The 17,428-nt window shown below is 37.1% G+C and overlaps 1 protein-coding gene across 1 annotated transcript in view; it reads left to right on the top strand.

Moving 5' to 3' along the window:
- COG2 (component of oligomeric golgi complex 2) overlaps positions 1 to 17,428 on the top strand; it is a gene marked incomplete at its 5' end in the record, with an annotated part of 29,745 nt that overhangs the window by 9,514 nt on the left and 2,803 nt on the right. Inside the window, 8 exons of the mRNA XM_009698971.1 lie at positions 1,086 to 1,212; positions 5,033 to 5,172; positions 8,460 to 8,521; positions 9,744 to 9,895; positions 11,257 to 11,457; positions 12,290 to 12,362; positions 13,515 to 13,657; positions 14,557 to 14,696. Coding sequence (XP_009697273.1) covers positions 1,086 to 1,212; positions 5,033 to 5,172; positions 8,460 to 8,521; positions 9,744 to 9,895; positions 11,257 to 11,457; positions 12,290 to 12,362; positions 13,515 to 13,657; positions 14,557 to 14,696 — 1,038 coding nt within the window. The remainder of the gene's footprint in view (positions 1 to 1,085; positions 1,213 to 5,032; positions 5,173 to 8,459; positions 8,522 to 9,743; positions 9,896 to 11,256; positions 11,458 to 12,289; positions 12,363 to 13,514; positions 13,658 to 14,556; positions 14,697 to 17,428) is intronic.

Genomic DNA, 17,428 nt, shown 5'->3' on the forward strand with positions numbered 1-17,428 from the left:
GTAAAGAGAATCCTGTATTTCAGCAGTAGAATTGACTACTGTTCATAATACAGTGTCAAATACCTTGGTTTTTGAGTCCATGAAATATGATTGTATGCCTTATCCAAGGAGAAGGGCATAATAAAACTATTAAAAAAACGTAACTTCAAAAGTTGTTGGGTTGTTAGTGCACATCAGAAAAGTGGGGATGATCCCCAGAGGTTTGACTGATTTATTGCATATCCTGGAACTACAGGTTTAATTGATTTGTGCTTCCACTGTCTTCTCCAAAAGTGCTTAATTCCTTGTGCAAATAGATTGCCTGTTTTGAGGTTTAAATAATTCAGGTCTACTGAATTGTATCCATTTATTCATCTGTTTGCAGACTGGTTAATATAGTAGACTGCTGTAATTAGCAGAACTATGGATGTAGCCCCTAGGGACTGCAGAATTACTTTTCTAATTAGTCATCCATTGCTGAGCTTTTTATGACTCCTAAGTTTTACTAACATTTCAAATTCTTTTAATCCCTCAGTAAGTTTTAATCTTTCTTCTTAGTAATGGAATGTTTCTACTTTGTACTGTGGTGTACTGAACTGGAATTAAATGCTTGTATCTCTTGTGCTCTCAATTTATAAATTTTCATAATCAAGGTAGCTTTTAATCTTTTGCTTTGAAGCACAATATCATGTATAAATACAGTTCGGTACAATTATGAAAAGGTTCTGCTTCTTTCCATTGCATTAGTCACATTACTCACATTCGTACCTCTTTGAAGTTTGGAGCTGTTGAAACTTGAAATATACAAGTAAAAGTAGGAGTTCTCCACTGAAATGTACCCATTTTCCAGAACACACTTTCAAAATACATAACTGATAAAATTTTAAAACACTTTGAGAGTTATAAAAAATACCTTGCATTTGATGAGACTGGGGGATCAGAGAAGAAATCTCAGAGGAAGAATAGTTTAAGGGAATTGGCATACCTATGTAAAAAAACTTAATTACGTTTTGTCTAATGCAATGCGAGTCTTTTAGTTATCCCTACCTCCAAATAGAAGCCTGTTAATAAAATATAACCATGGAATAATTGCCATTTTATTTCAGTGAAAAAGCAGATATTGTTCCTGGATATGATTTCTTAGTGAATTCAGTGTGGCCAGAAATAGTACACGGTTTAGAAGAGAAATTGCCATCACTGTTTAACCCTGGAAACCCAGATGTGTTTCATGAGGTAATTAATTTTAATTTTTTTCCATTTGTGATTCCTTTGACACATGCAGGAATAGAATGAGTCATGTTCTCTAGCTTTTTATTCCCTGCTGCTTTAGCACAAATTCATGTTGTTGCCTGGCTCAGAAGAGGAGGTTATCTGAAGTCACTTGATTTACTTTTCACATGAATTAATTCTCCCCTCAGGTTTGTCAGGAAAGCTCATACAGAAGTTATTGGAAGCTGTTTAGTCTTGTCAGTTTGGCCCTAGTGTTTGTTTTAGGAGTCGATGTTCTTTCTTAGTTGTAGAACTACAACATAAGTGAAGGTGGGAGTGGACGACTCCAGTGTTTGCCCAAAACTAGGACTTCTGTATAGCAAGGGCTATCATGTTAATTAAATACCTGGGTTACCACTTGCTCAATGCTATGGGAAGGTTAAAAAAGTTGTTTCCCTTCCTTCTTTTAGCTTTTGATCTCTTTCAGTACTGCAGATTATGTTGTGATTAGAAACACCAGTCAACTAAAAGAAACAAAAATAGTTGGAGGCAGTGTGATACAGTTTGGAACATAAAAGAAGCATTTTCTCTGGTATCACAACCAATTATGAAGCAAGCTTACACTATAAAATGAATTTAAAGTACTTGTCACTCTTGTATATTCAGCATTGGCAGTGCTGCTCTGCCTCTAAAAGATCATCTTTTACTAATGTTGAAACAGATTTCTTGGTCTAGTGTGAAGATTGGCTCTGGCAGTATGTCACAAGTAGAAAACATGAGCTTTCTGCTTTTCTTCATGTTCTGTCTGTATTTAACCATGATTGCTGAAATATTTGGATTTTTTTTTCCCCTTGCAGCTTGACTTATGATTAGTGTGAAACCTTTTATTTTCAAGATAGAGATGGCAGGCAGTGATAAATTGTCTGAAGGAAGGCAAAGTAGGCAGACAAGGACAGATGACTTAGCGAAATATTAGATTGCTGGTGGAGGTTTATAAGGCAAGTGATTCTTTCTGTGTTTGTGCAGAACTTTTACTAAGTATTATATTTTTCTTGGAATGCAAGATCTCTTTCCTACAGATATATTGAATAATTGAAGGCAGGCAGGCATGGCAGTGAATGTTTGCAGGGCTGACTCTGAATAAGAAACAAATGAAATGGCTGTTGAAGAAAGTTGTGGTAATGCCATGCAAATGACACTGTACAGTGACACTTTACGGTGTCCCCATCCCTGGTGAGGACACTCAGTTTCCCATAAAGTTTCAGTCATGCTTCAAGCTTTCACCTGATGCCCTGCATACTGCAATTTGTGAACCGTGCTGGGCTTGTGTCGTCTGTGCCGCTTGGCTTACACAAGTGTATTTTATCTCCAGAAGAGCCGGCTTTGCTCTTGCAAGTGAATCCTTTTTAGAAGGCTGTCATCTCATGTTACACTGATATTGACCAACAGTGACATTGTGTTTATTTAAAAAAAACACATAAAAACCCAGCACCCCCCCCATGACTTTCATGTAGTAAGTCTAAAGTACTTTCCAGACTGCTTTTGACTACTTAAGTGACTCAGAGTCTAAATCATTAAAATATTTTATCTAAAAATCAATAAGAAGTTGAAATGCCAAGTGTAAAAATGCTATTATGTCTATTGAAAGACTAATAATTCTGAATTTAAAGAGGGAAAAATACCCTTTAAAATTGTTTCTGCACTGCTGAAAATCCAAGTAATGCAACACAGATTTTAGGCAGTAATCTTCTGTCTCTGTTTTCTAGGCTGATAGAAGTGCAGAAAAGTCCCTTTCTATAGGTTTGATTGCGTATGTGTATATGTATAGGTTTAACGTTGAAAAGTTTGAATATGCAGTATTATCTGTTAGGATGTTTTTAGATGTAGAGGAGGGAAATGGAAAAATATTTGGTTTAAGTCCTGCAAAAATCAGACTGGCAGTGTTAAGCATGTATGTTAAAATAAATATTTAGTTGTGCAGAGTTTTTTTGGTTTTTTTAAATGTTTCAGTTAGTCCTGCCCTTATTTCTGAGTCAGATTTGTAGATTGACAGGTATTTGAAAAGAATTCTTCTTTTATCCTTAAACATTCATTTGAGATTGTTTAGGTTTAGATTCCTTTGTTTGAAAATTGCTCCATTTTGTTTCCCATTTTAGCTTCACGTAAGTAACTTTGCGCAGTCAACGATCCAAGCTTAGAAGCTGAAATGGGAACCAATCTTGCCGTTAGTTCTCTCTCTTGGATAAAACATTATCGATAAATAAATAAATGTCTCTTGAGTCGTCTTCTATTTTGAAAGTGATAGGTCTTTTCAGAGTGTTGAGTTTATCTCTGACTAATACTTAAGGTAGCAGAACATTAACAGCTTGTTTGCTTTTTTACGGTTCTGGATTTATTATCTAAGAAAGGAGACCTGAAAGTGCACTAATGCCATTCATTCTGGATTTAACTCCCATACATTTTATGGTTCCATTGTGTTATAAATACAGCCTCATTGGGAGAAAAGTAGTTACCTAAGAGCTTTTGTGTGCAATTTCCAGAATGCTATCGTGACACACTGAAATTGCTAGATCACAAGAAAAATAGGCTGTAATTATACTTTTCACGGAAAGTTATGAATTTACTGAGATACGCATGCCCAATGTCAGTGCGTGTCCTGTGGTCACAGGGGAGTTTCTGAGAGCAGAACCTGTAAGGAGCAACTCGGGCTTCTCCTGAGAATGTTTTACTGCTTCGTGACAGGCAAAATCGCATCACTCGTGTAGTGCTCTGGATTGTGGTGAAAGCCTGGCTGCTACAGCTCTGTTGCTGCTCATACTGCAGTGAAGTCAGAGGCACAGAGAAATTCAGTCAGGCTTATTTCAGTAATTTAGCAGTGGCTTAATGAGCATGTATGATAGGTTTTATGGCTGTTTTCTGTGGTTTTTTTATAAAAGAAACTTGCACATAAGCCAAACTGTTTTTCATTGCATCAGAGGTAGATTTTAACTGTAGCTGTGTTTTGATTTTAAATTGATTTACATAACCTTCTGTTTTGTGTGAAATAACATTTTGGCACTATTTTGCTTCTGGTTTTTGCTTGAGTGTTTGGCTTTCTGCTTTGTGTAGGATTTAATTTATTATTTCATTATTTTCAGGGTGTAAATAAGTTACTGTTGAGAGTAAACCCACAGTACATTTGAGGATTAATGTAATTTCTCTTTGCTTGCAACTGACTTAATACTATTTGTAAACATCTTATTAGAAGTATACACTGGACAAAGTTAGTTTGTCTGAAATTGTTTAAAGTTCTTCTGCAAATATTTGGTATTTGCAAAACATATTTTTAGGGAAACAGTTCTAGAAATTCCTATAATACAGGTCTTATATAACAGAAAAAAAAAATAAAATCATGCTTTCATTTTGGTATGTGTTTGGTTATGCATACTTCTGGGTTTTGTTCCTGATTATTTCTGTTTGTTGTACGCCTTTATCTCCTGCGACTGACTCTGTTCTTAGTACTGGGCAGCACTGTTGTTCCACCCCAGTGATTCAACTCAGCAACACCAATGTATCTCTCTGATCAGTTCTGCTTGTTCAGGGTACTTGGACAATTTTATCCTTTTTAGAAATGTCCTACACTAGCTTTTCTTATCATAGAATAGCACCTACTAGTTACTTGGTTCTAGTTTCACTGTAATCCAGGATTTTAGCCTTGTATGATTAGGTGATGGGGGCAGCGTCAGCCCATTCTGAACCTCGAGCTTAACTGTAGCATAATACAAGAGTTCTACCGAAAGGGTGGTGGCCTTCCTTGTTTGGTGGGACCCTGTGCGTGATCAGAATGCTCCTTCTCTTTCTGCAGAAGTACACTACTAGTATGGATTTTGTACGGAAATTTGAACGACAGTGTGGTTCCCAGGCCAGTGTGAAACGGTTAAGATCTCATCCCTCTTACCACAGCTTTAACAACAAATGGAATTTGCCTGTGTATTTTCAAATAAGGTTTGTATACATTTTTTTGTTCACTCTTTCAAAAGTAGAATTCAGTCTCAGCGAGATGATCTGGCTTAGTGTCAGATCTCCTCATTGTTCAAAGTTTTACTGGTCAATGAATCATAGTAGAAGTCAAACTAAGAATTTAATTACTAAGTCAAGAAACTGTTTTATACATCTTTCAAAAATTTAGCAAAATCACAGCCAACTACTCTTCAATACGTGCTGTGTTGTTGTTACACTGAATTTGATATGCTACTCATAAGACTTTCAGGAGCGGATCTAGGTAAGTCTTGAAATCTTGTTTCAAATTCTTTTTCTCCCGTGTCCCTAGAACTAAACTGTGTGTTGAAGGATGCTACTTGTGCAAATCCAGAGGAATACTTACTATGAGGGAAGAATGTCTTTCTTCTTAGAAATATAGATTTAAAGGACTTGACAACTTGTAGCTTTTCCAGATCTACCCATGTTTCTGACATCCTTTTTGTCTCACAGGATGTACTCTGTAAAGTGCCGGGTCTTGTAGCGTAGCATTCCTAAAGATTGCCCTACTATTCCCTTTTCCTGAGGAGCTAAGTAATAAGTTTTAGCTTACTTTTCCTGCAGGTCTGATGTACCTGAAGTATTATGTTTTACAGATCTTGCAGCCAGAAGAGAGCAGACAGATCAAGCAAGCCCCATTTTAATTCTAGTAATGCTAGGATTTTAATGAACAAGATAGAATGTAAAACCATATTTTTATAAAGTGTAGTCTACACACCTGAATTTAGGGATCGATAGCAAGCCTCCAAGCAAGAAAGAGAACTGTTGATGAAGTCTGCCATGACCTAAGTGTGCTGTGTGTGATCTTTCTTGGTCTAAAGCCTTCTGAAAGTCTCTCATAAAAAAAAAAAAAGGAAAGGAAAAAAAAAAAGGTAGATTTTTCAAAAGAGAGGGGAGACAAATTGATGTTTATTTTTACCCTGGATCACTTTAGTGGGCTTTTTTATTGCATGAATCTGTAACTGGCAATAACAGTACAGCCATAGCCACATTTATACAGTTTCTTTAATCCAGGATAAATCTACATTGCTGTTGAAAAATTCCATCCAGGAATCTTACGAGTGCTGGAGCTGATACAAGATAAGTGATGAGAGCGTGGGGCTGGGAGCAGAGTCTTAGTGTTTTGGTGGTTCACTGTGTTTTGTAAAATGGTAACCCCAGCCTCTGACATCCTGGCCTGGTTTTTTTGCTTGCACATCTGTTCCTGCAGCTGTATAGCGAACTGATATGAGGATCTGTTACCCTGGGCAAAAAAAGGCTGACATTCAGCTCCAATCAGTTTGTCCAAACCACCTAACTGTACAAAAATTTGTGCTGGCCCAAGGGAAAGGGCAGGAGTACTCACTACAGTAGCAGTGCTGAGCGCACAGACTAAAAGTGTCTGTGGAACTGTAGCCATTATGAACCTTTTAACAGATGCCTGTCATTAATAGGTCTGCGAGTCTGACCCTTTCGTTTGAAAGTGCAGCTTTTCTAGTAAGTGACCACTTGATCAAACTTTGATACTCTCGTGTATAAAACTGAAATGGAGCTTCAGCATATTCTTTCTGTTCAAAAATGTTCCTTCCCATTAGGTATTCTGAGCTCTGACTGATTAAAAAACTTTTAAAAAAATCATTGTCGTTTAACCCAAGATTACTGTAAATCTAAATAGTGCACTATTTCAATAAATGGTTGGATGACAGCAGCTGGTTCATCTTTCACTGTATTATTGCTATATAGGAATCATCTGACAACTTTCAGAAGTGCCCATGAATTCTTTAGTGCACAACTGTGAAAATAATGCCACACGTTCATTATATATGTATCAGGGAAGCTTTTTCTTTGATGTATGTTACTATCCTTAAGTCATGCAAGATTTTTACTGAAGTAAAATCTCACATTATGGCATTTATAGTTAAGATTGTTGGGTTTTTTCTTTTTTCAATTACAGAAATTACCCAGAACAATCAGCCCTCACTAAAGCCTTTACAAACGATCCTTTGAGGAATAGATGGATGTACAGGCATTTCTTCTGTAGCAGTGCTGGCACAAACAGCCCCAGTAAATCTTTCCCTTGCCATTCCTTCAATTCTGTCAGTACAACTGATTGTGGAACTGTAGTGAACCCCACATTGGGGAAATTTTATCCCTATGTAAGAAAGATTCAGCAAATATTATGTCATTGTTAAAAACCCAATTCCATTCTCTAGTCCTTTTCACTGTAAGACTTAAAGACACTGCTCTGTCGGTGGAAGTGGTGCATAGGCAGGAATGAGGTTTTGAAGCCATTTCACAAATATTTCTAAAATACGCTTAGTTGCTAAACATGCATCTAGTCCATTAGGAGTTTGAACAAGAAAATCTAGGGCTCCTGTTCTGATCTGGAAATGACAGTTAAGAGGCTTTAAGAGGAGCTCTACAGGTTTGTGATTAGTAAGTTTGATAGAAAGGCTTACAGAGTTACTGTGATGCACATAAAAGCAAGAAAGGAGAAACCAACGACAGTGGAACTTTCTATACGGAAGCTTAAAATGATAGCTTTGTTTCAGCATTTAGAGGGAAAACGTGTTAAAGAAATTTTCCGCAGCGCTTCCTTGACAATTTTTAAATGAGGGAAATGCTTTGTTGTTTATCCAATAGGCTTTAAATATGGAAAAGTATCAGAGGTTTTAATGTTAACTTTGCTGTTGTACCTAAAAGACTGGGGAGGCGGGATTTTTTTTTTTTTACTTTTTTGAAGGCTGAATTTTTTAAAAAGGGAGGTCAAGGTATCCTGTGAGGAACTATTGATTTTTATCAGGTACAGAATTGTTTGCAGAACCTTATGCCACTTTTCATTAACAAACATGTAGAAAGCTGAAGCCTCCAGTGTCACGTGACATATCTGAAGGTCAGCTAAAGAAAGTAGGAGACAATGTGTTCACTTTTAGTTTAAAAACAGTAACAAAACAAAAAACCTCACTCCTCAGAAAAGCTGAGGACTTGACACTGTGAGCTATCATTTTGGTAATGTTTACAACTGTGACTTCAGTAATTTCCCAAAGTATGAGCTTTGTATCTGCCTGTAAAATGTCTAAGGTTCTTTCAAGCATTTGAATGTTGGTCTGGTTTATATCCAAATTTATACTGGCCAAAAATAACCCCACATTTCAAATCTGTGTATGTGCATTGATAGCACATTGAAATAATATTGAAGTAAACATAGAAAAAATGTTTAGGCATCAATTTAAGCAATTGTTGAATTATAATATTCGAACTTTTCTGTCTCTCAGATTCAGAGAAATAGCAGGGGCCTTAGAAGAAGCACTTTCAGATACACTAGAGGAAGCACCAGGTAAACTTCTATTGCAAAAAATAATTTCTCTTTTGTGAAGGAATCAGTGGTATAAGTAGCAGCGGTTACTGTCTGTTGAGTATTTAGTAAGAGGCATCCCGCAGGTTCATGTGAGCTTTCTGTTTTCTGATGAACTGATTAAACAGGATAATACATTTTTATAGAGAAGGCAGTATGAGAGTACTGTTCAGTGATCACTTGACTTACTAAAAACACCCGTTTTGGCAGCAGCCATTAGCATATTTGTGGAACTATCCCCTCAGCGCAAGAAGGAACTAAATTGGCATTTGGCATCCTCTAAGTGGCAACCAAAAGGATATGCTGTGTTATTGGGGCATGTTTCTCTTAGTTGTGTAGGACTATGTAGAGGCAAAAATGTCTATCTGTTGGCAACATTTAGGCTTGCTGTGGTTTATAGTGTTGATGTCTGCTCCAAAAACATACATCAATTTATGAGGAGTTGAAGAGGTATGCACAGGAAGGATTAGAGTGGAAGGGAAAACGTGGTATATTCACTAGAAGTATATTGTAAGCAGAAAAACTTACTTTGGTTAACAGAGTAAATACTTATGAAGAAGGCAGCTAAGAGCCACATAAATATGTGTTTGTCTGAAGACAGCAAGGAGAAGAAAATCCTAATGGAGATGTTTGCCTGGAACTTGTGGACACATTCCTTAGCTCTTTAATTGTATGCTATAAAATGTTAGTGTATGAACTGCTTTAAAAGTATTTGGTTCAAATATGAATATTCCTACTGTGTTTTAAATAAGTATTTCTAGCAGCTATCTCAGATATAACTGTGACAGGAGCAGTAGTTTAGTGCTAAGCAAGTATTTCTGTTAGGGCTCGCAAGCATGTCAAATATAACTTCTTCATAAGACAGCCAAAAATTATCCTGGAAATGTTATCTCCTGAAGTGGATTATTTAGCCAAGCTATTCCTGCCTTTGTTGCAGGCAGGTTCTCATTTGCTGCTTTTGCTTGCACAGCTACAGCAAGAATTAGTGGAATTTGAAATCTAAAGCAATGAGGAGCTAATATTTTAAGAGTTTGTCTTAGACAATGCTTAGTAAACCCTTTTTGCTATCTTTATGATTGTGTCTCTTTGGAAAACTTTTTTTTTTACTTTTTTTTTTTTAATCTCAGGTAATGCAATTACACTGATGTTACATTTTTTAAATATGTGCTTAGGAACTTGAGCTTTGTTCTCTGATTGTTTCTAGCTGGCAGCTCATACTGTCTTTTGGCCACCCACATGGTCTGGATGAGTCTTCTGAAGTGCTGGTCAGATCAAATGTTTTTACCATTATTAGCACACCGTCTGTGGAAACTTAGTCTGCAAATTTTGGCACGCTACTCAGTGTTTATTGGTGAGGTAAGAGAGCAGCATGCTTATGGTTTTGGTGATTGGGTATGTCCGTCAATGACAGACCTTTTGAAACAAAGTATGTGGCCTCTTTTTAAGTGCTTTTTTCTTGAACTTAATATTCTTTAAGAATACTTTCAACCAATCCATGAGTTTGTTTTATAAAAGGTATCACTGCAAAATATGTTATTAACCACAAATATCAGTGCTACTACGGTATTACTGTCTGATGGTTGCCAAGGCTGTACTTCCACGCTTGCTTAAGGCTGCCTCTGCCACTGAAACAAGTAGCCACAATCTTGGTTTTGTTCTGTTTGTGTGTTTACTCATTGATACCGTGAACGAGGTTGTGAAACTGAGACAGGTGAAAACTAACCCTGCAAATAAAAAGGGGTAAGTTAGTCTAGATCAGTTGCTCAGTGTCGAGACTGTAAAACTGGAAGTTTTGTGGGCAACTGACTCAACATCAATGATTCCCTGCTTATGAGCAGGAGAGATTGTGCTATGCTCTTCTACTCCCTGCTCCCAGCCATAGAAGCTTGCCCCTCCTTCTTGTGTCATAGAGAAGACAGCATGATAGAATAACTGGGGTTTAAAGGGACTTCTGGAGGTCATCTGGTCCCAGTTCCTGCTCAAAACAGAGCCAACTTAGATAAGGTTGTGCAGAGCCTCTCTAGGAACCCTGGTCCTATGACTGACCACTTTTTTCTTGTATTTGATCAGAATTTCCCTTGCTAGAGTCCATGTCCATTGCCTCTTACTCTGTCAAGGAAAAGTCTGATTCCATCTTCTCTCTACATGCCCCTTAGGTAGTTGAAGACAGCAGTAAGATCTCCGTTTGTCCTTTTCTTAAGACTCAGTGACTCAGTTCTCAGCTAAATTGGCTCATGAAAAGTACCAGTAAGTATCAGAGTTAAAACAGAGTAGTTGAGTGAAGCAGGTGCCTGACAGCAAAGGGCTTGAGGAGGTGGGAGAAAGGAGTTGTTTGACAGCAGTGAGTAGTTATGATTTTTGTATTCCAGTGCATGAAAATAAACTGTGTTTCTGCAAAGCAGATGATGATCAAATTTTTGGTCTTGCGCATTCCTCCAGTGCAGTAGTTCATTTGACCACCACACAGGTGAAAATTGCAGTAGAACTGGACTGCCCTCTACTATAGTGATAAATTTGCTCCAAATCATTCAACTTAGTGCATCAAAACCTGTTTTAAAAATATCTTTTTTTTAACATAATTTAGGAATGCTAATATCCCTTCTAAGTGTGACAATCTAATGCTGAGAACTTACAAATCCTTTATTTGCTGTTTCTGTTTGTCCGACTTTAACTGCCTTCACTGTTGCTAGGGTTCACATCTCAAATTGATGTTTCAGGTTTCTGTAAGGCCCATTTCCAGTGAGAATACAAAGGAAAGCAAAAAATCTGTGCCAGTTGGTAGAAAGGAATCTTCTGTAAGCCTCAACCCTAGTGAGGACCAAGGGAACGGGTCTTCTGCAGAAAGTCAGCCGTTGCCTTCTATATCTAGTACGCAGCTGATATATGTTGCTGCAGATCTGGACAAACTCCAGGATCAGGTTTGTGCTTGTGACTTTACTTACAAAAGGGTCTTCGTTGGTCTATGTGCCAATATTGTTTGGCATCTTGTTAAGGACATCAAATTGTTTAAAATAATGTACCATAAAGCTATTTTTTTTTATCTTAAAGGCTAAAACTGAGTAGTCTGATATAGAAAATATCATCTGAAATAAGTGGTCTACTCTGTGCTTATTTTGAATGGCAGATTTCAGAGAAACCGCTTCAGGAGTTTAAACTCTTTCTATCAGTAGTTGCTTCATAACCCCTAAAATAATATGTTTCTGCTTATTTTTGGTGCAAAGCATCACTGTGCCAGAGTCTTACCTTTGCTAGTAAAATCTCCGTTGCAGCTTGGAATGTGGTGCAATATTCAGCTTTAATATTATGTTCTTTTTTATAGGTTCACTGGTTTTAGTCTTTGAGGTTGAAAAAGGTTTTATCATCGTGATAATACTTTACTAATGATCCAGAATTTTGAAAAGAGATGTATGGTATCAATTTTCTTCCAGTAGGGATGACTTCTGTGTATTTTTGATCAATAAGGCTGAAATTTCTGTAATTTGTGAAGGTGTAAGTTGCATCTGGGTTGATAATATTTTGTTAATTCTAAATTATTTCCTCTGAGGACAATAGTAATGTAGGGGATTTAGTGCACAGGCCTTAATTCCCATTGAATATTGTATTCTAATAGTGGTTTGCCATAAAGGCAGTAAAAATATAGAAAATATTGCAGATGTCTTTTGATGCACTGGAAACTTATAGAATGTAGGAAAAGTAATTAAAATATGTTTTATAACATGACTGTATCTCTTTTGGGTTTTTTTTGTTCAGATTCCTGACATCTTAGAAATGATTAAACCAAAACTTGAAATGATTGGCTTCAAGAACATACCTTGTATTGCAGGTAAAGCTGAGAGGCTGACTTCAGTCTCTTTCCCCTTTCTCCTAAATCCTCCCTGCCAACCAAACAGAATCAGCATTTACACACAGTTTCATTAATTATAAAAGCATTGGTATTTTCAAATTTGTCATTGTAAATAAAGAAGCTTGCTTTAGGTTTAAATTGTTAAATAGAAACTGTCTTGAACAGGCATGTTGAGTCTGGAAAACATTTGATTAAAATTGAGTGAGACTGAAATGTTTTCAGGTTTCTCTGGAGAGTGGGGGACATTAGACTAGAAGATTCATGTCATATCTTTAAATTCCTACTTGTAAAGGAAATGGAGAAGAAGTAAGGAGAGAGTTTCCCTTATCCAATTGAAACTGAAATATTTTTCTTAAAAGATTTTTCTCTCCCTGGCCTGATGAATCATGTAAGGAGGAGAGTTATCAAAGTTTCATAGTTAAATACCTTAACTTCAGAGGACAGAAGCAATTAAGTATTTTAGCCTCTTTTTTTCTTTTTTCTTTTTTTAATACTGATCATTCTTTATGTGAAACATGGAGTCTGATTTTAATTTAGTAATTAAAGTCAGGCTTGTAGCTGGGTGAGTTAGTCCCTGTCTTCAAAAATGGCCAGAAGCTCTGTGCTGTGAATTCCACTTACATCTCTAAATCAAGATTAAATCTCTAAATCAGGATTATTGTGAGATGTCCAAGTCTGTAAGAGAGGTAGGAGCTTGTGCGCATCCCCCACTCAGTAAATGGTCTGTTGTCAATCACAACTTTGAGTTGAGCATGTTCCAGTCACTCCACAGGGGATTTAGGTACTGTGAGAAAAAATTGCACAGCCACAGTTTCCTTCGTAGGTTGGAGCTTTTTGATTCAAGCCCCTTGCTACATTGGTAATACTGAAAAAACCGTGAACCTGGAGAATGTTACTTTACCCCTTTTTTCTTTCCTTCCCTCCATCTGTTTTTCTGACTGAGGAATGTTTGATGTTACTAATGATGTTTTATAAATGTTTGGTGTGTAATTATTTAGTAAACATCCTATATTTGACACCAGCAACCATCTAGGACAGTGAGTGAGATTGGGGTGATGGGGGGTTCTCCTAATTTATGTTGTGATTGGGCAACATAGCTCAGTTTAAACTTTAGTGGTTTTGCTTCAATAGGAGCCTTGGAAGACTCAAAGACTTCTTTATCAGCCTGCGTGCCTACTTTGAATAACAGGATTATCCAGGATCTCAGTGAGTCCTCCTTCGCTTACCTGAAGAGTGCACTGGAAGTTCCAAGATTATACAGGAGAACCAATAAGGTCAGTGCTGGTTGCGGATGAAAAAATAAATCTCAGAAAGACCTATGCTAAGGATATTAACCAGGCAGTACATTTATGAGTTCTTCAGGCCTGTCCATATCTGCTTGACAGTCAAGAGCCCTATTAAATACCTTGAGATAATTAAGTGATTTACTGTTTACCTCATTGCGAAGGGCAAAAAAAAGGGTATTTTCAAAATTTTAGCTAGGGTAACAATGATGAGAGCACAAGCCTGAGATAGAAAGAAGGACAAGGACTAGAACTGTTGATGTGCAAAAGAAAAAGGGTTAATGAGAATAAATGTGTTTCCCTCATGTCATAGCATATATCGTAAGATGCAGTGTTACTGAGTGGCAGGCTTCTTTTGGGAGGATGACACTCCTGCCTGCTATGTCAAAAAACTTCCCAGTCTACTGGCTGTTAGGATATGATTCCAGAAGTATCTTTCACAGAAGGAACAAGATGAGAATGGCTAAAAAGAGTAATTTGTTGAGAAGCTATTAACAAGTAGTGGTGAAATATGGTAACAAAACCAATTGTCTGATCTTGGCTTGTTCTGATACCGTGACTTGCCTTTGCCAGTCTGTCTGCACAGTCGTGTTGGTAGTTAGCTCGGTATCGTCAGGCAATAGAGAAGAGTTTGAGTAAGAGGAACCACAGACTACTACTTCCTTGCCTAATATCGTATCACTTTGTGTAACGCTACTGAATGATTTTGTGATGTTGTCTCTCCTATGTATGATGACCTCTTCATTGATTTGTCATGAATGGAGTCTGTATCTCTTTGCTTAGGTGCAGGCTTAGCATTTTATATATATGTGCTAGAATTCAGTGTTGATATTTTCAGTAAATAAATTACAGGCTCTTTTTCCCCACCTTGTTTCCTTGTCACCTACCAGGAGGTGCCAACTAAAGCTTCACCTTATGTTGACAGTGCTCTTAAGCCCTTCTACCGACTGCAGAATGAATACAGAGATACATTGAAGCAGCCCATGATTCGTCAGTGGTTGGAAGGTGCCCTCTCTGAAAGTACACAAAAGTAAGAGAACCATACAGATCATTCTTTGCTTTAATTAAAAACTCTGTTGTCCATTGAATAGGTGCAGGAAAAAAAACAAAACAGTATGAATTAACACAATTGTAAAGAAAACAAGAATATGCCTCTCTTTTGGCAGGGGTATATTTCTTCAGATTTACTCTGGTGTTGTGTATTCAGCAGACGAAAAGCAGGGCAGAGACCTGGCTTCTGCTCAGATGTGTCCAAACCATGTCATTGTGGATAAGGCATTTGAAAAATTGTTTAGCTCTAAATGTTTGCTAGTTTATTAGAAACATTTTTATTAGAACTAAATATTTGCATTTTGTTTTAGAATTGATCTAAGACCTTAACCTCATGTTTTATTTAGTGAACAGTGTTTGAATTTTCAAGAAACTTGAGTTCTACTTTCCTTTGACTTTTTTAATGCATGTAATGATTATCCCACTTCTTAGTGGTTAAAAAAAAAAAGCTTTGGATTTTTTTAACTGTTGAAGAGCTAACTCTTCAGAGTTTAATAAGGCAGTCATGAAGCAATACTTTTTTTAGTAGATCTTCTGTTTCCTAGGTAGCATCTTGAGGACTTTTTTAGCATAAGTATCCATCTGCATTAAGTTCCTTAATGGATTTTATTTCTGTTTGTTTGTCTAGCTGTATTGTAAATTTCTACTGCCATGGGATGTTGCATTCTGTGAGTTCAACCAGCTGAACTGTGTAGCATGAGAAAGCAATACTTGCTTTTGTTTGGAAGTTCTGCCAGATAATTTCACTGGATACCCCCTACTTCTTGCGTTGTAAACAATTTATCCCTTGTGCCAGCTATAATTTTTTTTTATATTTCTGTAGTCTTGCTTCGTACTAAGCCTGTTTTGATGTTTCTTTCCTCTTCCCATCTTTAGAGTTGTTGTTTGCTGGTTTTCTTTGTCCGTTATGGTCATAGATGGTATGATCAGAAGAGTCCATGCAGGTTAAAGTGTAATGCTGCAGTTTCTGTCTGTCCTTACATGGTTTTTGTAATAATTCTTAGCATATGGCCTTCTCTGTTGACTGCTGCTGAGCATTGCGTTGATGTTTTCTGAGAACTAGCCAAGTATTTCTGAGACTTTAAACTACAGTCAGAATGTGAGTTCTTTCCTGCCCTTCACCTCCTTATCCCTCCCTGCTGCTCCACTTCTAGCACCTCTCGGGTACTTATTAATGCCAGTGCATCTGCAGTGCTTTGCACTCACTTTGTTGGTTATTCAGAATAAACTTAAAATTATAAGATAGTTTTGACATTCAAGTAGTCACCAACTGTCCTTAAAATTATTCCTAAGTATTTTGGACAAGGCTAAGCATAGATTGGTCTGGTTTCCACTGGTCGCTTCCATTTTGCGCAAAACCTGCTTTTTCAAGCATGGTGTCTTTTCTTTTAACCAGTTATTAGTCCATAAAAAGAAGCTTGCTGTTAACCCACAGCAGTTACATTTGTTTAAGTAACACTGCTGAAGGACTCCAAGGGTCTTTGGAATGTCAAGTCACATGTTTGTAGAGCTAAAATATCTCAGAGTGAATTCTTGTCTGTCTGTCTATCTACCTCTCTATGTCTAGTAAGCCTTTCTTTTAAAACTTCAGTAGATCTGGTGACACCGGGCAAAGTAAGTAGCTGTTCTGTAGTTGCTTGGATCCAACCAGAGCTTTTTTCCAAAAAAAAAAAAAGCAGTTTCTCACTTTCTGTGTCTGCATTACCAAAACCAACTTAAGTGCTAGGTTAAACACAGTGGTAGTGGTTAAACATGGGCGAGATTGGCAGGTTCATTTGTTAATTCCTTAGAATTTTCTGTTGCATTTTGTTTTCATGATTTCTTGTTGCTGTTTTTATCAGCTTGTTTTAAAATGTCTTATTCTCACAGAACAAGAGAAGAGACAAAGAAACTGAATTTCTTAAATGGAAGAATATTGTATTTTCTTCATTGAGAATACAGATGCAAGTAATTAATTTAATTTCCTGCTGTGACACTGTCTTCTTGCATCCAAATGAGGAAAACAGAAAAGAACATAAACTAGTTAAAAATCACCAAGGACTAAACTTGCTTAAATAGCAGAAGAACTTCGAAGTACAGCAGAAGTAGGAAGTCTTCACAAGTGAGCAGGACTAGGGAACACCAAGATATGACAAGAGAGCATGGTTGACTTTTATTGATATATTTTAACTTTTTGTACAATGGTATCTTGAAAGAGTTTCCATGGCATTGGCAAGCACTTTTTCTTTAGCCATTCCCATCTAATTACCCCTTTAAAAAGCTTGCCTGCTTTCTATTGCCTTCCTGTTTAAAAGTAAGCATCAGAAAGATTCTTTCAACTTTCTTAATTCTTAGAGTAGTAGTTTGATCGCTGTCACAGAGAGACTCTTTGAAAGGTACAGACTTTAGCAAGTTACGGAACATAGCTTAATCTGGTCCCTTCTCTTATGGATCCTCTAAGTTCCCATTGTTCCTCTGTTTTTCTCCTCTTAGCTCTTCTTAACTCGCTGTCCTGGGCATCTGTTCGTTAATGTATATGATATTCGGTCCTTCCCATTTAGGCATAGGATTTGAGTCCATAAGGCTTTCTGAGCTTTTGTTGATTAGTTGATTTTTTTACTTTGTTTGAGTCTGTGCTTTCTTTAATGTGGATCCCAGTATGTGGGAAGTGGTGTTTTATTCCATCTATACCATTCCTAACTTGGCATTAGTGTTCTTCTGACTTTTCCTGCT

This window comes from Cariama cristata, unplaced genomic scaffold, assembly GCF_000690535.1.
Source record: "Cariama cristata isolate BGI_N322 unplaced genomic scaffold, ASM69053v1 scaffold4374, whole genome shotgun sequence".
Lineage (NCBI taxonomy): Eukaryota > Metazoa > Chordata > Aves > Cariamiformes > Cariamidae > Cariama > Cariama cristata.